Here is a 19,545-nt window from a genome sequence, read left to right as displayed (position 1 = left end):
GGCCTTCAACTGGTTCAAGTGACAACCTATAACACACATCCCCATCCTGTCTCCAGAGAAATGGTTTAATGGCAGGATGGATCCAGGAAACCAGCACATCACCAGCAGCGCTATTTTTAGCACCCGATAGCCTCTGTTCCTGGCCCTGGCGAGAGCTGAAAGTTTTGCTCTGCACTGTTTGCCTCAATTCATCTGGCACTCAGAAATTCATTGGTGCTGTGGTCAGCCCCAATGCCTTCCTGACCTGCTGTTCCATCCAAAACCCAATATAAACCTCAACCCATGGATAGAAATGCTGTGAGCCTCTTACCTTACACTAACATTTGCTTGCTTACCACTGCCCCTCCCTCCCACCCTGGGCTTACCCGCATATATCAGCTCCCGGCCCGTCAACGCCCGAAAATATTTGCATCAGTTCAAAGTTCTTTCATGGCCTCACACTCCCTCGGCAGAATTTTACTGAAATTAGTCAGAGTGCCAGGCTCCTGGTGAAAATCAGCTTGTTTCTCTCCAGCCAGGTAGGGCCTGATAGCAATCTGAACTGCTGGCTCCATAGAGGTCATGGCGCACACTCCCCACGGACACGGAGGACCCCCCACAAGCATCGGGGCAACCCCCCAGAAAGTATCGGGGCCACTTAATTCCCGGCACTCAACCCCCTCATAGGAATCAGCCCACCCCCCAGCACACATAGGGAAATACCCCATCGCGCTCCCCAGAGGGCCCACTCCTGGCACTGCCAACCTGGCAACTTGGGGCAGTGCCAACCTGTGCCGAGTCAGTGCATGTCCCTCTCCCGCTGGGGGCTATATTTATGTTGGTGCCCCTGATGGGTTCCCGTCGACTGATTCCCATTTTTATAAAGCAGTTGTCAACCTCGCCGAAGAGAACTGAATATTGAAATTAATAATCAGTGAGAGATGGAGCATGTGGCTGGGAAGCCCTTTAATAGTATGTAAATGTATTTAAATATCTTGAAATGAGGTCCTCACCCTTCCTGGGCAGGAACCTCGTTATGACACCAGCAAAAGGCATTAAAAATCGGTAAACAAGACCTCTCTGACAACGAACACGGTCTCAAATCGCTCCCCCAATCTCTGCAAACCTCATCCAGCTTTACAAATGTCACAACCTCTCCGGTCTGGATTCTGGAACACCACCAAAGGCGGATGTGACTTCAGCTGTCAGAATCCCACACTCTAGAATCCCCTCCTTAAACTTCTCCACCTCTATGACAAAATCAAAACACTCAGCAGCACTGGCCACATCAATCGAGAGAGAAACAGATTTAGTGGGCCAAAAGGGTAGATTGCCACTTAGCTCCAAAATTCCTTCCCTTGAGCTCCATATTTCCTCGCCCGGACTTCTTTTTTTTTATAAATTTAGATTACCCAATTATTTTTTCCAATTAAGGGGCAATTTAGCGTGGCCAATCCACCTACTCTGCACATTTTTGGGTTGTGGGGGCGAAACCCACGCAGACACGGGGAGAATGTGCAAACTCCACACGGACAGTGACCCAGAGCCGGGATCGAACCTGGGACCTCAGCGCCGTGAAGCGGTTGTGCTAACCACTAGGCCACCGTGCTGCCCTTGCCCGGACTTCTTAATCAGACCTGCTGGTAGTAGCAGCTTCTGGAAGCGCCAGGGAAGCAAAACCACGGTCCCTTTTTACAGGACTACGTGCCATAAAGCAACAACTTTAAATATCCCCAACCACTTTGACAGGGGAGAAGGCAATTGGGTGGGAAATGGGTGGTCGGGAGTGGTGGGGGAGCTGGTTGGAATGAAAAGACAATGATGGAAGATTTGCGATTGTCGGACCTGTCACTGTAGTCCTGCCCTCAAACCCTCTGTCCAGTCACACCTCCTGGCACCCTTCTTTTTACTGTGTGTCTTTGGAACCCCCTCTAACCATCTGTCATTCACTTTCTCCCTCCCATCCAGCATCCACTGTTGGGCCCTCCTTTGTGGCACCATCCTGCTTGCAAAGAGGACACTTGGTGTTGTTGCTACCTACCTCCTTGTGATCCACTTGGAGCACCGATCTCAGGGAGTCCCTGATCTGGGTCAGCTGTTTCATCTCCTCATCCTGTGCTTGCTTCAGCTTCAGGCCGACAAGAAAAAAACTCTTGTTAAAGCAAGAAGAAATCTAACCAGCTGACAGAGGTCTCGGCCAGCACGCAACAAGTTAACACATAGGCAGGTCAAAATGCATTGTTTGAAAGAAAAGGTTCTGCTTTCTTCTCTCTTCTCCTGAAGGTTTATGCCACTCTGACATCATCAACACAGTGAGCTCAGTCAGTAATTAGCCATTGGAAAGAAGGGGCTCACTACTAAACTCAACGCTTTACCTCATAACTTCCAATTAATGACAATATCAGCATTTATATAGCACATTAAACGTGATAGAACCTCCCTCAGCACTTCCCAAACATAATCAGACAGAAATTGGCAAAAAGCCACAGAAGCAGATATTAGGTGCACAATATCAAGGGCCGAAGGGCCTGTTCTGTGCTGCACTGTTCTATGTTCTATGATCAAATGCTTGGTCAAAGATGTATATTTTAAAGAAGAGCTTTAAAGAAGGAAGAAAGGGTAATGGGGCAGGTAGAAGGAGGTTGATGGGAGAGAATTCCAGAGCTCGGGGCCCAGGCACAGCCAGCGGTGGTGAAATGATAAATGTCAAGATGTATAAGTGACCAGAATTGGGAGAGTGAAGAGATCTTGGAGTGTTGTTGGGCTATCGGAGTTTAAAGAAGAGCAAGACCAGGAAGGAATCAAACATGGAAAAGAGAATTTTGATAAGTAATACTTCGCTGTACTTTTAGAACATCTGAAAATACTAAAATACCAAGTGCAGGAACCATGGGCTGGGTAATATGGGGTGCTGTGTACCCCGCCCACTTAACCAAAATGTCCGTTGGGAGTCCATCCACGAGAAAGCCAGCTGCCCCAAAGCTATTTGACACTTAGTGGAGCGTAAATAGGTTCGAGGAGAGACTTTTGTCCACCACCACCTCACACCCTCCCCATCCCCAATCGAATTGGCTAACAGCTCTGTAGTCCTTGGCAGCGTCAGGTTCGAGTGGTGCCCACTGCTGGAACTACATACATGCCCCAAAGAAAAGGGAGGTTATGGAACTTGTATTGACGGGAAATCCAGGGTATCGAAGAGGCCTGGTGAGATTGAAGGGGGGAAGGGGGGGTGCTTGGAGAGGATGGGGGGGGGGGGGGTTTAAAAGGGTTTGTTACTTTGTCAGTGATGCGGGGGTGGGGGTGGGGTTTACCTTTCATGAGCACATTGGGCATAGATCTGGTCCAAGACTCTCATTGTATCGAACAAAGAATTGCCAGACATCAGACTACCGGTAAAAGCTCTCAGGCTACATGTTTGGCTTGGGTCTACCCCTGGCATGGGAAAATAGCACCAGGGCAGAATGAGGCACTTAAGTGGCCACTAATTGGCTTCCATGGCCCCCCGGGAAATGGGTGACAATACTCACCGTGTGTACAATCACAGCCAATTTTTCTACAAAAGGAGTCAGGCTTTCAGCCGCCTTGAGACCATCCTGGAAAAAGCTTTAAAAAGAAAAGCATTAGAAAATATAAGTAAAGGTTTTGCATTGGCCCACATATGATAGCTTCAGAACTGATGATCCAAATTACTGAGCAGGCAGCAGGTCCCACATTTTTAGTATTCGGGGAAATGTGCATGGAAAGTAAAACAACTTGGGCTGGATTCTCCGCCCCGCAGCGGGATTTTCCGTTACACCGGCCAGTCAATGGGGTTTCCCATTGTGGGGCAGCCCCATGCTGTCAGGAAACCCCCGGGTGCCAGCAAAACGGACAATCATGCCCCATACATTTATCTTAATAAATCATTTGACTGGAAGAAGAGCAGAATATTGTACATCAAGAAATGGATCACTGCAAGGTCCCTCATGAGCTAATGGATAATTTATCAGTTGGTACAAGATGCTTCCACACACAAGGCCCAAGCCTATTCTGTGCTCAGGTCTCATGTTCAGCCGCCAGGTCTGTGCTTAGGATAGCGGGTCTCAGGTGGATTGTTGGACATTTTATGGGCGTAATTTAACTAAATGGGAACAAAGTCCCATTGCGAGTGCATTTGGCCATGTGTTTCCCGACACTCAGCGGCAAGAAACACAATGGCTGGGATTCTCCCCTACCCGGCGGGGCGGAGGGTGCCGGCATATTGGAGTGGCGTGAACCACTCCGGCGCGGGCCTCCCCAAAGGTGCGGAGACTTGGGGCCAAGCCCTCACATTGAGGGGCTAGGCCCGCACCGGAGTGGTTCCTGCTCCGCCGGCTGGCGTGGAAGGCCTTTGGCCCCAAGCCAGCCGGGGCCGAAAGGACTTCACCGGCCGGCGTATGTCCGCGCATGCGCCGGAGCGACAGCAGCTGCTGACGTCATGCCGGCGTATGCGCAGGGGAGGGGGTCTCTTCCACATCTGCCATGGTGAAGACCATGGCAAAGGCTGAAGAAAAAGAGTGCCCCCACGGCACAGGACCGGCCGCCATTTGGTGGGCCCCGATCGCGGGCCAGGTCACCGCGGGGGCACTCCCCCGGGGTCAGATCGCCCCACGCACCCCCCCCCCCCCCCCACCCCCAGGACCCCGGCGCCCTCCTGCGCCGCCAATCCTGCCGGTACAAGAGGTGGTTTAATCCACGCTGGCGGGAGAGGCTTGTCAGCGGCGGGACTTCGACCCATGGCGGGCCGGAGAATTGCCGCGGGGGGCCCGCTGACAAACCGGTGATTACCACAAATTGGAGCCCGCACCGACACTCCCTCCACTCCCATATACTTCTGCCGCTGTCCCCAAACTCTCAGAGCCGCCACCGCTACTGGGCTTGTGGAGTACTGAGCCAGCGAGAACGGCAGAGGTGCCATTACCAGTGCTCCTAAACATGCCGCCTCTACCTGCTCCTATACCGACCCCTCCCCCACTACCCACTTCCTGGTCATGGCTACATTTGCCACCCAGTAGTAATTCATAAAGTTCAGCAGGGTCAACTCCCAGCTCCCCCCCCCCCCCCCCCCCCCCCCCCCCCCCCCCCACCCACCCCCTCGCCCCCGCCACCTCGGCTCGGCTCCAGCAGCGCTTTCTTTACTCAGGGGGTTTTACCTGCCCACATAAACCCAGAGATCATTGCATCAACCTGCTTACAATAAGCCTTTGGTATAAAAATAGGGAGACACTGGAAAACAAACAAAAATCTCGGGTAAACCATCATCTTTACGGGCTGTACCCTCCCCGCCAGTGACAACGGGAGCATATCCCACCTCCGAAAGTCCTCCTTCATTTGATCAACTAACCGGGCCAAATTTAATTGATGAAACTGCTCCAATCCCCATGCTACCTGAATTCCTAAGTATCGAAAACTCCCTCCCAAATTAACTCGGAAATGGGAGCTCTTTAAAAACGGCACCCCGATCTCAGACTCCCAGCACTCTTTATTTATCTTTTTTGCCATACAGTGCGAAGCACATAGGTACAGTATAAAAAACAAAAAACATCAACAACGCTAGAAAATACATACATAGAAATCACACCAGGTTTCGAACAAGTCTTCAAGTCACTATATTTTCAGCATTCCCAACAAAATCAGGTAAAAGCATTCCAGGCATCAGCAAGTCAATGTGAAACCAAATTACCAATATCAAGATGTGAAGCAAATTTCTGTAGTTTTTACTGATGACCACGCAAAATACTATAATTGCGAGGAAACAAGTTTTCAGGCTTAGAGATAGTGAGGCATGTATCAATTTATAAACTTCAACTTAATCAAAAATCAATCTTCTCTTCTCTAAAGATTGTAATCCAAGAATTCTTAAGCGCTCCTCAGAAGGTATTCCCCTCATTTTCCTTTGCACTCTCTCTATAAGCTGCATATATCTCTGAATATTCCATATTGTGGATGCTTACTCCATATGCGGGCGTACCAATTTCTTATAGGCCATAAGATCATAAGATATAGGAGCAGAATTGTGCCATTTGGGCCATCAAGTCTGCTCCGCCATTCGATCATGGCTGATTTGTTTCTCATCCCCATTCTCCTGCCTTCGCCCTGAAACCCCTGATCCCCTTATTAATCAAGAACCTAAACCTCTTAACGACACTCAGTGACTTGGCCTCCACAGCCTTCTGTGGCAATGTGTTCCACAGATTCACCACCCTCTGGCTGAAGAAATTCCTCCTCATCTCAGATTTAAAGGATCATCCCTTCAGTCCTCGGGTTCTAGTATTTCCTCTGAGTGGAAACATCCACTCCACATCCACTCCATCCAGGCCTCTCAAGTTTCTTGTAAGTTTCAATGAGATCCCCCCCTCATCCTTCTAAATTCCAACGAGTACAGACCCAGAGTTCTATACCACACCACATATAACAAGCGCTTCATTCCCAGGATAATTCTTGTGAACCTCCTCTAGACCTCCAGAGTTTAATATAAACATCAACATCCCAACTCAAAAAGGATGCATATAGTGCTCGTAAAACGCTACATGATTCGTAAACTTCAAATTACTTGTAAGTCACACCCAAAAGCTATTCAATAGATGAAATTGCTAAAGGCTAGCCATCGATACCATACTGTGAATTCAGATTATTAGCAGATACAGTGCAGAAAGAGGCCATTCGGCCCATCGAGTCTGCACCGACCCACTTAAGCCCTCACTTCCACCCTATCCCCGTAACCCAATAACCCCATCTAACCTTTTGTTTTGGTTACTAAGGGCAATTTATTACGTCCAATCCACCTAACCTGCACGTCTTTGGACTGTGGGAGGAAACCGGAGCACCCGGAGGAAACCCACGCAGGCACGGGGAGAACGTGCAGACTCCGCACAGACAGTGACCCAACAGGGAATCGAACCTGGGACCCTGGCGCTGTGAAGTCACAGTGCTAACCACTTGTGCTACCGTGCTGCTCTATTGTGGCCAAAATGCAAAACTGAACACTTTGCCACATTAAAGGGAAGTTGCCACTCCTTGGACCACTGCACCATAGTAGAGAGAGTTCACTCTGGAGGTGTGCCTTTGAGAGTCCTGGATTATTTTTCTTAACTTCCAAATAAATTTAAATGTCATCCATATATTTCAAAACTATACAATGTTGAATCTGGCCATTCGTGTCATCAACAAAGTGTTGTTAAATCAGGTGAGAAAAGGCAGCTGTGAACATGGCGAATTCCACACAGCTTTTCTCACCTGATTCAACAGCACCCGACCACTATCTTTGTTGGCGAGAACATATGTACAGAGTGTGGGACTGCCCATCATTGTGGGGTGGCTTGTTAAAACACAGTCTGGAGGAGAAGGTTCTCTGGGGAAAAGAAAACAATGAGCCAACAGCTTTAGCACAGGGGAGAACATAAACAGAAAAGATTAAAAAAGCAGATTGTAGTGGAATATTTTCCACAGAGGCCTCACGACAATAAAAACTTCTTCCCCTGAGAGTCTACCACTATTGGTTACAGCCAAACCAATACAGCACAAAGTTCACTGGAGATTTACACTGCACTCGTTTTAAAGAAAAAACCTACACAAGCTGAACCAGCGACTTCAAACCAAACAGCAAAATACTGAAAGCACGATTTATCGGCCTCACCATACCTGACTCAGGACGCGACGAGGCTGGTGTATCTCACGCAAAATTTACCAGCCTCGTCACGCCTCCACAAGGCATCATGGTCTGGATGCCATCCATTGAGGTCGGGACCCAGATTTGCATATTCAAGTGAGCAGTTAGCCTAACTGAATAGATCTACGCCAGATTTACCCAGCGCCCGGGTCAAAAGGCCTCGGAGACCCCGAGCGGGCACCATTTAGCACAGGTATCCACAACCGCGGACTAGGTATACCGACATTGGGGGAGGTCTCCCAGGCGAACGGGGGCCTCTGAATAGTCGGACTCTGTTCAGGGTGATATCCTGGCACCCCGATGCCACCTGGGCACCTTGACACTGCCAGGCAGACACCCTGGCAGTGCCAACTGGCACACTGGCAATGCCACCTGAGTGACACCCTATCAATACCAGAGTGCCCAGATGACAGTGCCAGGCTGCCAGGGTGCCAGGCTGGTGATGACCGGGTGGCATCATGCCCATGCCACGGATGGACCCCTCTTATGAGTTGGGGACTCGATGTGGGGCGTTCCTCGCTGAGGCTCAGAAATGAAGCAGAATCCCGTTTAATAGCGGGGTCGTGCTTGGCACTGCCAGCAGCGGAAACGCTGGGCTAAACGCACTCGACACAGGACTCTGTTTCATCCCCACTAAATCGTGCCATTAAATCGCATTTGAAATAGAAATCAGCAGGTCAGGCAGCATCTGTGGAATAAAAGGCAGGGTTAATGTTTCAGATAGTACAGAAGGTTCATTGATATGGAACAATAATCCGAACTGTTTAAATAATCCTCAATTACATCTCAAACATTGATTTGAATCTCAACTCACAGATTAAGTTCAAGAATGTCTGAGGCATTGCAGGTGTTTATGGGGGGTGGGGCGAGTCCAATATAAGTGGACATAAATTAGAAATGAAAACTAAATGGTTCAGAGAAGGTGAAAGGAAGCACTTCTTCAATGTAAAGCAGAAATCTGGGGACTCTCTCTCACTCCAGAAAACTTTTTAAGCTCGGAGTCAATTGATATTTCCAGGGCTGTTTTGGAAAGATGTTTTTTGTTAAGGCGATTAAATGGCCAGAAAGCCAACGTGGGTGAATGAGGTTAAGATACTGATCACCCTGATCCAATTGAATGATGGAACAAACTGGAGGGGCTGAAGAACATACTCCAGTATCCATGCTGCTGGATTGGTGATGTTAACTTTCATATACAAGTAGGGGTCAGATGAAAATAACTTACTTTTGTTGAGCGTGGAAGTACTTGATAAGGCTCTGGAGGAGGTCAGGGCCCTCTCGAATCTTTATCTCATTCACCTTCAGAAGATACTGCAAAACAACCAAAGTGCAACCAGTTCACATTGAGAAACCTCTCCCTCCCAACCTTCACACTTCCCTAATTAAAACATGAACTAGGGATCCTGCAAAGTCCCAGGTAGGCAGCATGAAACCACCATCAAGAGGAAAGGGTGCGAGTGACATGGTTGCAAAAGTAGCGAGCAGATCGGAGGCGATTTACTCCTTGATGTTACAAGGTAGAGAGAAAAAAAAGGAACTTGCAGTTGCTAAAACTTTCTAATGTCTCGGAGTAAAAGCTCTAAGTCCTTCACATTCATTAAGGCACAGGGCTGATTTGTAGGGAAACAGAGCAGTCATTTTGTGCTCAAAGATATACCAAGAAAGACAGACATGCATTTATATATCTTTCAAAACCCAAGTGTATCTCAAGCACCTTACAGCCATTTAAGTACTTGTTGAAACATGGTCACTGTTGTAATGTAGAAAAAGTCAAGCAGATGAATTTCTTTTTAAAAATAAATTTAGAGTACCCAATTATTATTTTTTCCAATTGAGAGGCAATTTAGCGTGGCCAATCCACCTAACCTGCACGTCTTTGGTTTGTGGGGGTGAGACCCATGCAGAACTGAGAGAATGTGCAAACTCTACACGGACAATAACTTGGGGCCGGGATCGAACCTGGGTCCTCAGCACGTTGGCAGCAGTGCTAACCACTGCCCACTGTGCCACCCCAAGTAGATGAATTTCTAATGACATTAAATCGAGGACATAAGGAAAGCAAAAGCTGTTCTTCAAGACGTACCAGGCAACCATCACAAAAGGAAACCATCACAAAAGGAAAGAGAAGGATATACTGATTGAAAGAGGTGGAAGTGAAGTGGGAGGGGGCATTAAGTGGAGTATAAACTGCATACACCAGTGGTGGCCTATTTTATTGCTGTCAACTCTATGGGCTGAATTTAATGTAGACGACATGGGCCTTTACCCGAGGCCAGAGAGACGGCAAGTATTGCCTCTTTTCGGGAAGGTCCACTGCAACTTCACTGGGAGGTGGTGAGCATTCCCCAGGATCAAGGACCCTGGGGGCAGATGCCTCGCCTGCTGAGAGCTGCCAGTCAATCAGAGGCCGGCAGGCATTTGTTGCAAGGCAGCACTGCCTGGGAGGCGGTGACTACTGCCAGTAATGCATCCCACATGAAGCCCAGGACTGCCAAGGGTCCAGGCCACAGGTGAGTGATGGGAGAGTGGGAATCCGTAGCAAGGGTGAAATGGGGTGGATCTCCCTGCCCAATGTCAGATCCCTCAGTCAGGCACTGAGTACCTTTGAACAAGAGATACTGCCCCCCCACCCCCGCCATAAGCCCGCAAGCAACCCCAACATGGTTTGCCTTTAGGGTTTCCTGCACTGTAGTTCCCACCCATCACTGGCTGAATACCAGCGGTGGTGGGATGAGGCCCCACGGGTATTACTTGCCAACTTCAAAGCCTCTATTAGGGGTGGAGCAGGATGTCAGGGAGGACGAGCCTCTCCTCTATCCTGGATCTAACTAGGGCACAGGCGGGAAGTTGGCTGGGTCCTACCCGCCAGCCTCCCACCACATTAAATGCCCCCACCCCGGCCCGACCTCCATGGAGGGTGACATAAAATTATTCCCTAAATAATGAGAGCAAGAAATAAATTGTTTTCTCTCATTTAAATGTGATCTGTTGACACTTAGGGCGGGATTTACCGACTAACCTGCTGCGTGTTTTTTGGCGGCGGAGGCGGCCCGCCAGTGGGATTTACCGAACCCACCATTGTCAATGGCAATTCCCAGTGACCGCACCCCTCATCGCCGCCATGCGCCAGCGTGGGACCAGAATATCCCACCGGCATGAATAGCCAGTGGATTGCACCCGATTTGAACCCAGTCAGGTACAAATATGGTACAGACTTTGCAAAATGCAGCATTTCCTGGTGGGATACATATTAACGCCCAGCTTTGATATAAACTTGCCAATTGGAGGCAAGATCTTAGGGCTGCTTCGCCGCCGGCAAATCTTGCGAGAGGCCATGACTCTCGTTCGATCTTGTGAGGCATCATGAACTGAATCCCGCCCATTGTGGAGAGGATCCAGTTTTGCATTTTAATTGTGCAGTTACACTCACTTAAATATGTTTGCACCAGAGTTATCCAAGTTCGGGGCCTAACGGCCTCGCCTCAGAAACTCAGAGGGGGTGCCGTTTTAGCATTAGTTTCCACAAACGTGCACCCAGTGTTTCGGCACTTTGGCCAAGCGAACGAGGGCCCAGGTGGTCGAGCTCTGGGCAGTGTGGTACCCTGGCACTCCTGATGCCACCTAGGCACTGTGGCACTGCCAGCCTTGCACCCTGGCAGTGTTAAGCAGGCACCCTGGCAATGTCACCTGACTGCCATCCTGGATGCCAGACCAGCAGTGCCAAGGTGCACGGGTGGCATCTTGTTCATGCCAGGGGTTGGGCCCGAGGGTGCCCTGCTCTTATGCGGTGGGGTTCAGGGGGTTCTAGGACCCCCTCGGCGGTTAGCACTGCTGTCTCACAGCGCCAGGCACCCGGGTTCAATTCTGACCTCGGTTAACTGTCTGTGTGGAGTTTGCATACTCACCCTGTGTCTGTATGGGTTTCCTCTGGGTGCTCCGGTTTCCTCCCACAGTCCAAAGGTTAGGTGGATTGGCTATGCTAAATTGCCTCTTAGTTTCCAACGGTTAGGTGGTGTTACAGGGTTTGCGAGGGAGTGGACCTAGGTAGGTTTCAATGGGCCAAATGGACTCTTTCTACACTGTAGGAATTCTATGATTCTAATTGGTAAGTTGGGATGGTCCGGAGGCCATGGTGGGAGGTCCAGAGATCGGGGCGCCATTTTTCTCTTTCTGCACTGGTGAACTGAGCTCATTAGTACAGGAAATGAGCCTAAGTGTGGTGTCGGAGGGGCATTCCTCACCGTGGACCAAAAATGAAGCAGAGTCCCATTTACTAGCAGGGTGTCTCTCAGCACTGCAAGCGCCGGGAAACACGCCACTGAATGCACCCTAAACAGCATTCTGTTTCATTTCCATTATATCGCGCCCTAGGACTATAAAGTAAATCACGTGCACTGGATTGGTGTGATCATGACTCAATGGTAGTGCCCTCGTTTAGACAGAAGGCTATGTATTCATATCTGGAGACTTGAGCACATAATCCAGGCCAATGCCATAATTCTGCATTGAGGAAGTGCTGCACTGTCAGAGGTACTATTTTTCATTAAGCTGAAGGTCTGTCTGTCCTCTCAGATGAACACAAGATGGCTCTAAATCAAAATGACTTCATGAGCTATGAGGCATTTTGGGAAGGCCAGAGAAAAACACCTTTCTATCCAGCATTGCAGATAGACTTTAAAAACCTTTAAAAGCAAACATCGTGTCACAACTCACCTCACACATTTGAAGCTGGAACATCTTTCGCTCTTTCTCCAGATCATCCGCGATTTCTGCGGGACTGATTTCCAAACGATTCAATCCAAATTGCTTGGCACGATCTTTCTTCTCCTTTTCAATCTTATTACTAAAATGCAAAGATATTCGAAACAGAAAAAAGACGCTCAGCTATCTGCACCCACAGTTTAAAAAAAAAATTAATTTAGAGTACCCAATTCTTTTTTTCCCAATTAAGGGGCAATTTAGCATGGACAATTCACCGACCCTGCAGGTCTTTGGGTTGTGGGAGCGTAACTCACGCACACACGGGGAGAATGTGCAAACACTACTCGGACAGTGACACAGAGCCGGGATCGAACCTGGGACCTCAGCGCCGTGAGACAGCAGTGCTAACCACTGCGCCACCAAGCTGCCCTGCACCCAAAGTTACTGACACACACACACACACACACACACACACACAGTGGCTGGTGTTGACTGTTCCAAGTATACGTCATCGCAGCACAAGCAAGTCTTTCGCCAATGATTTTGAGGTGCTTTTCCTTAGCGAGGGCCCTCAACAGCTGACACAAATTGTCATGTGATTGTGAAATGGGAATTGCATAGGCACTCTGAGATCACAATCTAATTAATCTGAATCGAGCGGTCATAACATCTGGAAAGACAGAACAGGCTTGGGCTCGTTTTTTTCTTGGAATAGAGAAGACTGAGGTGTGATCTGATAAGGGTTTCAAAATGTAGGCAAAGGGAAGATGTTTCCACGTATGGATTCAGGAGAAACTTATTTTTGCCCAGAGAAAAATTAGAATATGGAACTTGCTGCCACTAACCAATTGAAGCAATTAGCACAGATGCATTTAAGGGGGAAGCTAGGTAAACACAAAAGGGAGAAAATAAAAGGGTTGAGATTAAAACGGGAGGAGGTTCATGCGGAGCATAAAATTGTTAGATCATATGGCTTGATTCTGTGCTGTAAATTCAATTTGAGGCATAATATAAAGAAAATGAACATTGTATTGTTCCATGTCTCGGCTCTCCTAAAAGCACGTTTGGAGATCAGACCAGAAAATGGAGACCTTAGCATATAAAAGGGTAATTCAGGGAAACAACAGTATGGGCAAGATTGGCACTTTCAGATGGATCTGTTATTGACCTCTCAAAATTGGCTTAAAATGCCTTTGCCAGTCTGTTTGAAGATAAACAGGTGGCCGCTTTGTTTGAATTTACACTCACATCTCTCTGGGTTTGTTCAGCTCTGACACTGGTTTCGCGAAGTAGAAACTAGGTTGCCTACATGCCGCCTGCTTCCTCCTCACCTGTAAATAGCTTAACTTCCCATACAGCAATGTGAAACCAGCCTACATGAACTGTTGCTCTAACGGGCTACATATAAAGAAAATACAACTTTGCATTTGTATAGCACCTTTATCTCAAGCAGCTTCAGAGGAATATAATTAGACATAATTTGACACTGTGCCATAAGAGATATTAAAATAGGCAAAATAAAATGGTCAAATGAGATAGGTATTAAAATCACTGGCGGGGAGGGTACAGACCGTGAAAATGACGGTCCTCCCCAGATTTCTGTTTGTCTTTCAGTGCCTCCCCATCTTCAGCCCTAAGGCCTTTTTCAAGCGGGTGAATAAGATTATTTCAGGCTTTGAGTGGGCGAGTAAAACCCTGCGAGTGAAGAAAGTGCTGCTGGAGCGCAGTCAGGGGGAGGGTGGGTTGGCACTGCCAAACTTCTGCAATTATTACTGGGCGGCTAATATAGCCATGATCAGGAAGTGGGTAGTGGGGGAGGGGTCGGCATGGGAGCAGATGGAGACGGCATAATGTAAAGACGCCAGTCTGGGAGCATTGGTAACGGCATCTCTGCCATTCTCGCCGGCCCGATACGCCACAAGTCCGGTGATAGTGGCGGCTCTGAGAATCTGGGGGCAATGGAGGAGATATAAGAGAGTGGAGGGAGCATCAATTTGGACCCCGATTTATAATAACTACTGTTTGTACCGGGTAGGCTAGAGGGCAGGAATTGGAAGGATGGGGGATCTCTTTATAGACGGGAGCTTTCCCAGCTTGAAAGCTTTGGAGGATAAATTTAAATTGCCAGCAGGGAATGGTTTTAAGTATTTGCAGGTGCGAGACAGATGCCGGCCTTTCCGCTGCTGCCGCCATGGGGGGTGCAGCATTGAGTAGTCTGCAGTACCTGGGTGGGAGAGGGGAAGGTATCGGATATTTACCAGGAGCTTTTGGAGGCAGAGGAAACTCCGGTGGAGGAGCTTAAGGGCAAGTAGAAGGAGAGATGGGTCTATGGGCGGATGCCCTAAGCAGGGTTAATGCCTCCTCATCATGTGCCAGGCTTCGCCTGATACAATTTAAGGTAGTCCACCAGGCACACATGACGGTGGTTAGGATGAGTAAGTTGTTCGGGGTTGAGGCTAGGTGTACGAGGTGCGCGGGAAGCCCAGCAAATCATGTCTACATGTTTTGGGCATGCCCGAAGCTGAGAGGGTTTTGGCAGGATTTTGCTAATGCAATGTCCACGGTACTAAAAACACGGGTGGTGCCGAGTCCGGAGGTAGCGATCTTGGAGTGTCGGAAGATCCGGGAGTTCAGGAGGCAAAAGAGGCCGTCGTCTTGGCCTTTGCCTCCCTGGTAGCCCGGAGACAGATCTTGTTAATGTGGAGGGACTCGAAGCCCCCGAGTGTGTAGACCTGGGTTAAGTGACATGGCTGGGTTTCTCAGTCTCGAGAAAATAAAGGTTGCCTTAAGAGGGTTAATGTTAGGGTTCTCCCGGATGTGGAAGCCATTCATCGACTTTCTTGGGGAAAATTAAAATGTCAGCAGATGCAGTATTCCAAAGGGGCAGGGGGCAGATTGTTGTTGTATAGTTGAGGTGCGTGAGGATTGGGCTGGGGGGGTGGCAATGTTTTTTTTACCAGGTTGATGTCATTGTTTATGTTAGTGTTGTAAAAATTTTCAAATACCTTAATAAAATATATATTTTTTAAAAAAGAGATAGATATTAACGCCCTTCTGAAAAAGGAGGAAGGAAAGTGTTGGGATTTTGGTGGGAACTCCAGAGATTAGGGCCTGGACAAAATGAAGGTATGGCTGCCATTAGTGCAGCAAAGGAATAAGGGAATGCACAAAGGCAGAGTTTGAAGAAAGCAGACACTTTGGGAAGTTGTAGGGCTGGTGCAGATTAAAGAGATGGGCACGGGCAAGCGAATAGTGGAATTTGAACACAAGAAGGGGCTGGTTTAGCTCACTGAGCTAAATCGCTGGCTTTCAAAGCAGACCAAGCAGGCCAGCAGTATGGTTCGATTCCCGTACCAGCCTCCCCGGACAGGCGCCGGAATGTGGCGACTAGGGGCTTTTCACAGTAACCTCATTGAAGCCTACTCGTGACAATAAGTGATTTTCATTTCATTTCATTTCATTTTCAGAAGGAGATTTTTTTTTTTTTTAAATGATTGGGGGCCTCACGGTAGCATGGTGGTTAGCATCAATGCTTCACAGCTCCAGGGTCCCAGGTTCGATTCCCGGCTGGGTCACTGTCTGTGTGGAGTCTGCACGTCCTCCCCGTGTGTGCGTGGGTTTCCTCCGGGTGCTCCGGTTTCCTCCCACAGTCCAAAGATGTGCGGGTTAGGTGGATTGGCCATGCTAAAATTTCCCGTAGTGTAAGGTTAATGGGGGGATTGTTGGGATACGGGTTACGTGGGTTTAAGCGGGGTGATCATTGCTCGGCACAACATCGAGGGCCGAAGGGCCTGTTCTGTGCTGTACTGTTCTATGTTCTATGTTCTATGATTCTTGCCAAACTGGGAGCTTAGATAGGTCAGTGAGCACAGGGGTGCTGGGAGAATGGATCCTGAGTGTGATGATGCTTGCATCAGTGATTTGGTTGAGTTCAAGTTTATGGAGAGTGGGAGGCCTTTCCCTTTACTTTTCATTCAAAATGAGATGCAGAGTCAGGAAAAATGTGTAAAAATGGTGGACTAGCGGGCGAGCGAACTGGCTAATATTGGTGAGAATGGATACGCAGTGCAGCCCAATATCACAGGATCCAACAAAGACAAGGATCACACAAATTCAAATGATCTGTCCAGTGTGGTGTCATCTACTACTCAAAACACAAGCCAGGGACATCAGAGGATGGAAATAGTGTGAAAGGCCTGCATTACAAATACAAACATAGCATGAGATTGAGAAATGTCAGAGTGACAGAGCAGTCAGTTTGTCTGCAAACCTTCACTATCTACGCAAAGCACAATAGCTCACATGGACTACGGTGCTGGAGAGAAATTTACATTAATGTAACTGCACCTCAGAAAAGAACAAAGATATAAAAATTCATGTTCCATTATTGATTCCTTTTTTAAAATTAAGTACTGTCTATTTTTCCAATTGAGGGGCAATTTAACGTGGCCAATCCACCTACCCTGCACATCTTTGGGTTGTGGGTATGAGACTCACGCAGACATGGGGAGAATGTGCAAACTCCACACGGGCAGTAACCCGAGGCAGGATCGAACCCGGATCCTCGGCGCCATGAGGCAGCAGTGCTAACCACTGTGCCACCGTGCCATACCGCCATTATTGTTTCCTTTACCCCAGAATCTGCTGACTCTTTCTATATATCCGCCTCCTTAACACTGTGACTCACTAGGGCAGCACGGTGGCACAGTGGTTAGCATTGCTGCCTCACGGCGCTGAGGTCCCAGGTTTGATCCTGGCCCTGGGTCACTGTCCGTGGGGAGTTTGCACATTCTCCCCGTGTCTGCGTGGGTTTCACCCCCCACAACCCAAAGATGTGCAGGCTAGGTTGATTGGCCGTGTTAAATTGCCCCTTAATTGGGAAAAATGAATTAGGTACTCATTTATTTAACAAGAAAACACTGTGGCTGACTGAATAGCACTCTTATACGACTCAAAAGCTTGTGGGCTCAAGTCCCACTCCACAGACTTGAGATCACGGCCTAAGCTCACAGGCCAAAGGGAGGGCTGCACTGTGAGGACATGCTGTAACTTGAATAAGACATTAAACTGAGGCCTCAAGGGACCTCTCAGGTGGGCATGAAAGATTCCATTGTGCTGCTTCAAAAAGATGGGAAGTATTCCTCTGTTCATGGCCAACCTCAACCAACATCACAATGATAAAACAGGTTATCTGGTCCTTATCACATTGCTGCTGTGCACAAACTGACTGCCAGGTTTCTACATCACAACAGTGTCTATATTCAAAAAACAACCTGTAAAATGATCTGGGTGGAGGAATCTGGCGGATCTCCCAGACGATCGGAGGCCCTCAGCTGCATGCCCTTTGGGCAGGTTGGTGCCTGGCACTGCTGGTGCCACTGCCATATTTGCATGCGCGGGGGTGCCCTGTGTGGGTGTTGTAGTGGGGCCAGGGCCATGCCATAGTGTGTTTGGTCTGGAAGGTTTTGGCGGTTGCTTTAGGGGCCTCGGATATCGGGATGTCGTTTAAAAATGGTGTCTCAATCTCTCGCTACACTGGGGAGCTCTGGTGAACGGAGCTCCTCAGTGTACAGAACGAGCCTGTATGCGGCCATGCATTCCCGGCTGAGGCCCCCGATCTAATGCGAGTCGTGTTGTATTGTCATGTGTCTCCATGTGCTGCAAGCGTCGGGAAACATGCGGCTAAACCCGTTCACTATGGACTTTGTTCCCAATTACTTGAATCGCGTCCTTGGTGGTGACTTGAAGAAATGTCAAATCATTAAAACATCAGAACACTTTTTTTCCCCCAAAAATAAGAAGTTATTTTTTTCCACTTCAAGACTAGGTTTTCAGGCTAAATTTCACAACCACTTCCCATTTCTCGGTTCACCAAACATTTCTTCAACGGCATGTGAGGGACGGGGAAGTTAAAAACAAAAAAGCAAGTCACTTTAATTTTAATTCTCTCTCCTCCTCGGAAAATCAAACAGCAACGTTCAGTGTTAGACAATCTTTAACAGAGGAAAGATGCAGAATGAGACTGTAACTTTCTGACTACAAATTTGAGTCGGAAGTAGTTTTACAGTGGAAAAGAAAAGTCAATGTCAGGAACCAACATGCAGCAATTATTCCAAAGGGAAACTCTGAGAAGACGAGGGAAAGTTTGATCCTGGAGGGAAGGCTAAATAAGCTTCCTCAACAGGAAATAAAGTCATAGCAATTCGAAATCCAGGTCAAAGGGCAGAGGAAACTCTTATTCACACTAGTCCCAGGTGCCTGATGGGTAAGGTTGCCGGTTATCCGGTTTTGAGCCCAGCCTTAATGAAATTTCTAAAACTGTTAACTGAACACCAATGATTCAGAAAACAGCTTTTTTCCACCAATTGACTTTTTGTCATTGGAGCAAATATTAGAACAAAAAGCAACAATTCCAGCCTCTGCCGAAAGCCAGGCCTGGTCCTCTGAGCAACTTAGAGCACCATTTATCCAGTACCTAATCATATCTCAAATGTCTAAAGGCAGCTCACATAAATTACTTATAAAACACTAAGGGCCTTTGAAAAGGGGGCAGAGAACATTTACTCGAGCAGTGGCAGGAATGAGGACTTCAGTTATATGGCGAGACTAAAGAAGCTGATATAGTTCTCCTTTCAACGGAAAAGATTTAATGTGATTTAATAGAGGTGTTCAAAAGCATGAAGGGCTTTGATGGAATAATTAGGGATAAATTTCTTCCACTAAATGAAGGGTGAATAGCCACAGATTGAAGGCAATTATCAGAAGAACCATGGAAGAGGAGGAGAATTGTTTTTAAAATGCAGACTTATTACGATCAAGAATGCACTTCCTGAAAATGTGGTGAAAGTAGACCCAACAGTTAATTATGGGGAAAGAGCAACGGAGAACTCCTTCAAAGAGTTGGCATAAGCATGATGGGCTGAATGGTGCCAGGGATTTAATATTCTAAGGCTCCAAATATAGTGATTTAATGCAAGGCAATAAAATGAATGACCAATAAATTCATTTTGTTTTTTGATGGAATTAATTGATGGAGAAATGTTGGGCAAGAGATCTGGTGAACTGCCTACACTTTGAATAGCAACATGGAAACTCATCACAAAACAAAGGCCTTGTGTTGTCTGTATGTCTAACGGTCAGTGTGTTAGCTGTGGTTCAGTTGGTAGGAACGCTTGCCT

The 19,545-nt window shown here is 47.9% G+C and overlaps 1 protein-coding gene across 3 annotated transcripts in view; it reads right to left on the bottom strand.

Moving 5' to 3' along the window:
- Positions 1-19,545, bottom strand: part of LOC119966780 (arf-GAP with SH3 domain, ANK repeat and PH domain-containing protein 2-like) — a 173,167-nt gene that overhangs the window by 77,914 nt on the left and 75,708 nt on the right. For all 3 annotated transcript variants that reach the window (XM_038798766.1, XM_038798770.1, XM_038798761.1), the window contains exons 6-9: positions 12,380-12,509; positions 8,892-8,977; positions 3,507-3,582; positions 2,021-2,107 (exon numbers count right to left, since the gene is read on the bottom strand). In XM_038798766.1, coding sequence (XP_038654694.1) covers positions 2,021-2,107; positions 3,507-3,582; positions 8,892-8,977; positions 12,380-12,509 — 379 coding nt within the window. The remainder of the gene's footprint in view (positions 1-2,020; positions 2,108-3,506; positions 3,583-8,891; positions 8,978-12,379; positions 12,510-19,545) is intronic.

This window comes from Scyliorhinus canicula, chromosome 1 (assembly GCF_902713615.1).
Source record: "Scyliorhinus canicula chromosome 1, sScyCan1.1, whole genome shotgun sequence".
NCBI lineage: Eukaryota > Metazoa > Chordata > Chondrichthyes > Carcharhiniformes > Scyliorhinidae > Scyliorhinus > Scyliorhinus canicula.
This window is presented reverse-complemented; position numbering and strand designations above follow the sequence as displayed.